Genomic DNA, 7,677 nt, shown 5'->3' with positions numbered 1-7,677 from the left:
ACCGGTGAGTACCGGCCCAATTCAAGCACTGCTAATTACCAAAAATTGCATTTCTATCCTGGTATTAATGCATTCAAATCGTGATTCACATGGCCCGCCACGAACATCCGGAACTTTCTGAGTCTCTCTGAACCACGTGACGATCAAGCATTTTGGACCTCCGCTGTTGTAACTCTCTCTCTATTTGGCGCTGAGTAGGCCTATACACATACTTGCCAACCCTCCCGATTTTTGCGGGAGACTCCCAATTTCACTGCCCTCTCCCGGTTTCCTTCCGGGGTTATATGTCTCCCGCATTTCTCCCGATTTCTGACACAATCAGATTTACCCAGAACTGTTTCCACTCGGACTTTAATACAGCTACACCATTGTTTGGTTTCCATGGTAGTGCGTCTCTTTAGTAGTGCGTGCAACTGAATGTCTGAGAGGGTGAAGCAGATAGTCACAGAAAACGGAACAAGAAACGACAACTCGACCCTCTGCTCACTCCTTTCCTGTAAAATACAGGTCCAGCCCACACATATGCTCCATGGTGCTACAGGCAGTGCACTTACAACTACAATAAGCATGTTTATGTTAATCTACAGCTCCGGCGATCCACTAGCACCCAACATAAGCCAACATTCCCCACTTTCATCACTTACAGCGCCCATCGTACAGGCCAAATTAAAAGTGTAACCGGGGTGAAAAGGGTGTTACATTTACTTAATTATGTATGTTGTTACATTAAGGCTGAAAATTAGGATGAGCACCAACGGTCAAAAATGTTTTTCCCCCTCCCAGAGCTGCCAGCGCAGCGCCCCCCCAGATCTGGCACCCTTGGCGAACATCTATAACGCCAAGGCCCTGCATGAAAGGGAGCAAGGTCATTGGACAGACAAATTACAAATTAATTTAGGTTGCTTGGTTACTTTGAAGACTGCGTGAACCGGTCAATGCCATTGGGGCCCCAACATTTCTTTTTAAATAAATAAATATTTTAAATATAATTTATTTTTTTGTTGCATGGGCCCCTGGCCGGCTCTGGGCCCCGGTGCGTTGCTACGGCTGCACCGTTGATAGTTACGCCACTGGATAGAACCCACAACCTTCTGATCGGAGACCTCCATTTTTGGTGTCCAGCAATCTACAAAGCAAAAAGGCTCTAGACTTGCTTACTTTACTGTGTACGAGCACATACATCTGAAGGACATGTGTATTATTCTCAGAACATTTGGTGTCATTCTCTGTGGATTCATCCGTGAGTGATAGCAGCCGGCAGAAAGGCGCTGACCCACACTGACCCCAGGCGGACTAAAAAGGGTCTGTGTGGGAAAGACGTGGGCGGACATGGACCACTTCCTCTGCCGATCCCAGGGCACGGAGAGCCCCAGGAGCCCAGCTGGGGCTGCAGAGCAGGATACGCAGCTTAGAGACGGTGATATAAAACTACCATGTTAAAACTTGAAAAATGTCTGTACTGACATAAAAGACATCACTGGTCAGGATGTGTATCCGCCTCTTGTTTTGCTATATTTACAGTATTATTACATTTTTCTTAATTACATATGAACATTTGTACACCTAATTTGTGTCCAGCAACAATGAAAAAATTATAATAAATGTGCATTTTTATATAAATCATCAAATCTGTTTGTTTAGGCAACCTGGTAGTGTCACAGTTTATCTAAATAAAAATAAAAACTACTTGAGGCTACTTCCTGTTAGAAATATCACCAACAACGACAAAAATGAGTACATGTTTATTCAATTGAAGAAAAAGGCACTTCTAAACAATACAAAAATATGACAGAATTGAAAATGATTTTGTTTGGTGTCATTAAAATCAGTGCCGCAGAATATCTATTCCATAAACCAAATTAAGCTGACAATGTTTTGTTTGAGACTTTCAACATTCCAATTATTCCATACAATTTGAGATTAGCATTAGCATTTACAGCAGTTACTTCATAACACAATCCTATTCCTCGGTACAGTTTTTTGCCATGTGAGTTTTGAGGTTTTCCTGAGCATCTTCGTCTGTTTGGATGCTTTTTTGGGGTACACGTACCACATGACTACACCTGAGGGGTTGATGGAGAAGGTAAACTCTGTGGTGGCATTCAGACCCGTCACTGTTGCGCCAGTAAATACATCGTAGGCCTAAAAACAAGAGAAGATATTTAGAGCTGAAATGGAAAAAATAACTTATATTTGATTGTTATATATTTTATATATTTCACCAAATCATTGTTGAACCACTATAAACAGATAGTAGTACGTTGTTAATCCAAGTGAGAAATGTCACTATTGCAAACAGTATAGAGACACAAAAACAACGATAAAGAGTAAAACAATTTATACAATATTTCTCAACAAAATACAACATTTAAAAATGATAACTAAAAAAAAAAAAAAAGAGTGGGAGAATCTTTACTGCAAATATATACATGTTTGCCTACCAATGCCAAAGGATTTCTCCATATTTCCGCAAAATGAATGAACTATCATAATTTTCAAAAAAAGAAAAATAATAAACTATTTTTCTTTTTTTGAAAATAGAGATAATAGAGAAAAAATAATTTTAGGACAAATATGATACAAAGGATAAGACGTGAAAGGGTGTACGAACCTCATAGTTGCCAGCATCGTAGCTGAGTTTACCCAGAGAGCTGTGGTAGAGGTAGGGCATGTCTGTCCGTCGACTCAGGAACACAAGGGCACTGGCTGACTGAGACAGAGGCCTCCAGTAAACCTCAATATGACTCTTCTCCTGTGTGACAACACACACAGAAAATATAACATCTGAACCTGTTTCTTAGGCAAGACACCCTTGTTGATTTTTGTGGGTGCCAAACTTTGACTCCAAATCCCAAAAAGTCCTCCCACCTTTTGTTGTTCTACATCATTAACATCAGTCTATTATTGTGAACTGTGTATTATACGGCTTAGTTGAATACTCTATTCCGAATTTCAATTAGGACATTCAAGTGTTCTTAATTTTCACTAACATACCACTGCTAAGGAGAACCGACCGTTGCTAAGAAAGATCAAGGGTCTACAGAATGGGCCGTCATATCAATGCGCAGAAAGATGTCCGGTCTATTTAACATCAACTGTCGACTACAAACATTCCTTTTCTCCATCAGACAACACCAAGGAATACAAATGAATATTTTGGTGAGCACGGAATTTTGGATTCATGATGGCTAAAGTGCATCCAGTATAGAAAAGAAAAAGAGCGCAAGAGAAGGTAAGTTGATAAAAAACAGAGAGCTGGACGTCAGAGAAATCAACAAAAGAAGACAGACAGGAAGTAAACACTAAAGGTAACAGCAGAAGAAGACAGACAGGAAGTAAACACTAAAGGTAACAGCAGAAGAAGACAGACAGGAAGTAAACACCAAAGGGAACAGTAGAAGAAAAAAGACAGGAAGTAAACACTAACCGTAACACCGTATGGGCTCCTGCAGTGTTTAAAGACTAGTTAATTGAAAGAAAATGTGAACAGACTTGGACAGTTACAGAAAACCTCAATCAGTTCTGCTGTTATTTTAAGTTACTTTGCTGTTGCCACAGTTCCAGCCGTTGGTACAGAACTTTTCTCAGCTGTAATATGATCATTTTGAAATCCATTAAATCATTTTAAATCAACATTGGGATTAAATGTGTCGGATTCATTAGTATGTAGCGGTGTAATAAACGGGAAAATGTGCAGAAGGGCGATCATTAATGAAATAAGAACACCCACCCCTTTGTGTCAGGATCACAGTGGTCTTTTTTCATTAAAGACCGCCCTTCTGCACATTATTCCTTACTAAGCCTTGTCATTATATATAATCCGATCTGTCTCAATAATGATAATGACCTGCAATAGGCGTCTTCCCTGGATTCCCATGGGGTCCTGGTTTATTGCAATAGCCATTTTGTTTTGCAGGATGGTCCTGGCACTGTTGTCCAGGTTTCGAAGGTCATTTGACATGATGAGAGGTGCAGCCATTATAGCCCACAGAGCCATCTGAGAGCGGGCCTGGTCCACACTGAGACCGAAGTTTCCAATGATGAGCTGAGGACAGATATCAGAGGCATAAAGAGAGAACAACAATACAGTAAGGCAAAGAAGAGCAAAAAAGGAAAAGAGTGGTTTGGTCATTAACATTTCGGCCACAAGGCAGTAAACTCATCTGTGAATGCATTCATTGTTTTAGTCTTGTTTTACGTACGACACAAGACTCGACTTCAACAGCGTTTTGAAAAGCACCATCTTCAACTTTAAAAAGCAACATCTTTCTGTGGTTAAAAGGGCTACACAGTGGAAAATATTCCAGGATATATTGCCTCATTATCAGTTTTGTAAGATCAATAATGAAAACAAACCCATCATACCATGTCAGGGTCATTCCACCGTCCAGGCCCCGCAGCCGGCTGCAGATCATCCTGGTTGTTGGAGAACCACTCAACAATACCAAGTACACTGTCCCATGAGTCCTGGATATCATAGTAATTCCTCCACAAGTGACAAATGTCACCAAGGAAAGTGTAGTTGACCTGGTAGGACCAAGGAAGTATAATTTACTTTAAAGCTGTGCGCAAAAATATATTGCGCATTTTCCTAAAGAACGATGAAAAACCTATACCAATGCTTATCATTTGATCAAGAACAGTGAGTAAAGTTTACATTTTTTGTTTGTTTTTGATTTAAGTGCAGCAACTGCCTTTAGCGCGTCTTTGTCAGAACATTGTGATGGTTCTATTCAAGTCAAAGTGACCCCACAGCTTGAGTTGACCATCATTGGAATGACACTCACATTAGGGGGAAGGCCTCCTACATAGACAGGCCAACTACAGGAGTATGCCATAGGTCTGCCTGTAGCATTCAAAGCCTTGGACATCAGAGGGTAGCCTGTGACACAAGAAAACACTTGCTTAGTGTACGATCTCTTGTGGCTTCTGTACTTTTAAGGTTTTCAAAGATTTCAGTCAATGCTATTCAATAGGTTAGTATGCTCTTACCTATAATTTGTTCTACAGAATTTGAGGAACAGCCGTCAAACTTTAGATAGTCTACCCCCCAGCTAGCAAAGGTCTGGGCATCAATATCGATTTTATCCAGCGTGGTGCCAGGGTATCCCATACATGTGTGAGTGCCCATGTCTGCATAGATTCCCAGCTTCAGTCCACGGTCATGGATGTACTTAGCCAGTTTTGCTATGCCCCCTGGGAACCTGGAAGAAAGCAAGCACTCACATTGTACATTTTATTGAACAATGGAAGCTGATCATGTCGTGTACAATCAAGGCAACATTTTGCAAATCCAATATAAGCAATGTAACCAAAATAGCTTACTTCCTGCTAGGTAATATTGCCATATTTTGCCAGTTTTAAATATAATGTGCTTTGAAGCCCATCTATTCTGCACACGAGTCACCAAGCCCACTGTGCTCCAAGTGAGGAACCCTGAAGCACACCCTAAGCTGCTGCCCAAAGGCACTAGGTGAAGGACGATAGTCAGGTCCTGAAGACGATTCCTGAAGCAATCAGTGCAGGAGTTGAGTTGGCAAAGTGGGCCAAATCTTCCAAGCATACCATCACCTTTATAAGTGCTGGGTAGGAGCCGAAAGCCGCAACAAGAACATCTACAGGCAACGTGACCTCTGGCAACTGCTGGTTGACCTTGAGCACATATTGAAGTTTCCGAACCATATCACAGCCACCACCCTTCCACTGGGCATTGCCCTTATACTTGTTATGGGATTACTTTGGTTTAGGAGGTAGATCCCCAGTACCTGCAGTCAAAATACTGATTTGGTGTGTCCTTGGGCATCCCAGCTAGCAGGGAACTTTCTCACAACTTTGGCTAACGTTACCTTCAAGTTCTAATAATGTTTTAAAGAAACGTTTGAATCTGATGTTCAAAGAACCTTTTGAGGATGTTTATTATTTCAAATAATGTTCCTTTAAGGTTTAAGGTTAACTATGACATAACGTTTTAACTGCAACATTCAGAGGATGTTTTGAGGATGTTATTGAGGTCTGAGATCACAGAAGGTTTTTTATGAAACATTCCTTTAAAAGGTGGGGTATGTAATTTATTTCAGAAACACTTTTTGTTATATTCCATGGAATGCTCTTAACATCCCTATAGCAATGAATATATTAAATGCTTTGACAATAAATACATACAAAAATGTCATCTGTGGAAGCTGTGGCGCTGTAAAAAGCACGACCAATCATTTTAGCCGGCCCGGCTAAAATAACTGGATGGCCTACCTGCCTGTCAGCCTTCCATCTGTGCACAAACTTATCTCATGCCCTCATTGGTCATGTGCGCGTTTGTGTGCGTTGGAGGAGGGGCTCTGTAAGGAAGTGGCAGATTTTTATTTTCAAATTATAGCGCACTCAAGCTGGTTTCTCCAAAGTTACATACCTCACCTTTAATTTGATATGTTAACAAAGGTGGAACATTTTGCCTGCAACAAATTTGAACCCTAACATGTTTTTTGGAGGTTGTTGGAGTAACATATTATAGAAGTTTCTAAAAGTTTTCTAAAACATTCCCTCAATGTTACATGATAACAAAAGAAGAATATTTTCAAAGCAACATTCGGATAATGTTTTCAGGAGGTTATTCTTTTTTTATAAAACGTTCCTGTGATGTGAAATATTAACACGGTCATGGTCAACGTCAGATTTATTTCTAGAGCGCTTTAAATAACAAACTTGTTGCATTTGTTTGAAAAGGATGTTTTAAAAAATCTGATGTCACCATATTTTCCTTTTGAAAAAAACAAACAAGCACGTAATTCATGATAATCTGTAAGCAGATATTGTTTGCGGTGGCATGTGTGAGTTCCCAGCTAGACATTTTTGGTTCTAAAAACATTCTAAGAATGTTACCATTCATTATTCTAGGAATGTTTCCAGCGGGAAGTTTTAGTTTGGTTCCCAGAATGTTCTTCTGAAAGGTAGAATAACGTTCTCTAAAAACATTCTTAAAATGTTTGGTGATAACCTTCTTAAAATGTTTGGTGATAACCTTCTTAAGATGTTTTTGATAACCTTCTTAAGATGTTTTTGATAACATTGTTAGAACATTATGCCTATTCTTAAAAAGTTTTCAGCTGCAAGTGTTTTTGTTGTTTATGCACATGACTCTATTGTCATATTTATTTATTTTTATTTTACCTTTATTTAACCAGGATAGGTCTCATTGAGATTAAAAATCTCTTTTTCAAGAGAGTCCTGGCCCAAGAATGGTAACAGCACAGTTTCAGACAGTTTTACATTACAGACAATAAAAAAAACACACAATCACAACACAGTCATACACCAAGTTTAGCCAAAGCATTTACAAACACAGCAGCCTGCTTCAAGGTCAGTTAAAGTTGCTTTGAGTGTGTTTAATGAGACCAGAGGCCTGTACTACGAAGCTGGTTCAATCTAACCTGGATATGTTTGAGTTAGCCGGTTGGCCTAATCCAAAACATACGCGCTCTCGCTAAACGGTACTACGACGCGGGTTATCAAGTGGATCGCTCAAACCAGCCGTGCCCTATCTAGTTAGGTGCGCGTTCACATGAAAGGGGTGGTATTTGGAGCATTCGACCAATCACAAACATGGAGAAGCGTACTGACAGCGCAGCGTCATACTTCCTGAATGAAAAGTGAACTTTAATATTAGTAAAATATGAAGAAGTT

General features: G+C 40.0%; 1 protein-coding gene across 2 annotated transcripts; it reads right to left on the bottom strand.

Moving 5' to 3' along the window:
• Positions 1-1,727: 1,727 nt before the first annotated feature.
• Positions 1,728-5,711, bottom strand: LOC104959892 (alpha-N-acetylgalactosaminidase-like). Of its 2 annotated transcripts, none has more exons than XM_010787809.1 (6): positions 4,993-5,711; positions 4,788-4,882; positions 4,366-4,527; positions 3,848-4,045; positions 2,612-2,746; positions 1,728-2,142 (listed from the first exon to the last, which is right to left on the bottom strand). In XM_010787809.1, the coding sequence occupies exons 1-6, from the start codon at positions 5,129-5,131 to the stop codon at positions 1,948-1,950; spliced, it is 924 nt and encodes a 307-aa protein (XP_010786111.1). In that variant the 5' UTR covers positions 5,132-5,711; the 3' UTR covers positions 1,728-1,947. The 2 variants fall into 2 exon arrangements, with proteins under 2 accessions (XP_010786111.1, XP_010786110.1); XM_010787808.1 differs by having other exon boundaries at positions 2,612-2,752; positions 4,993-5,707.
• Between the last annotated feature and the right edge of the window lie 1,966 nt (positions 5,712-7,677).

This window comes from Notothenia coriiceps, unplaced genomic scaffold, assembly GCF_000735185.1.
Source record: "Notothenia coriiceps isolate Sejong01 unplaced genomic scaffold, NC01 NC01_scaffold00031259, whole genome shotgun sequence".
NCBI classification, from domain to species: Eukaryota; Metazoa; Chordata; class Actinopteri; order Perciformes; family Nototheniidae; genus Notothenia; species Notothenia coriiceps.
This window is presented reverse-complemented; position numbering and strand designations above follow the sequence as displayed.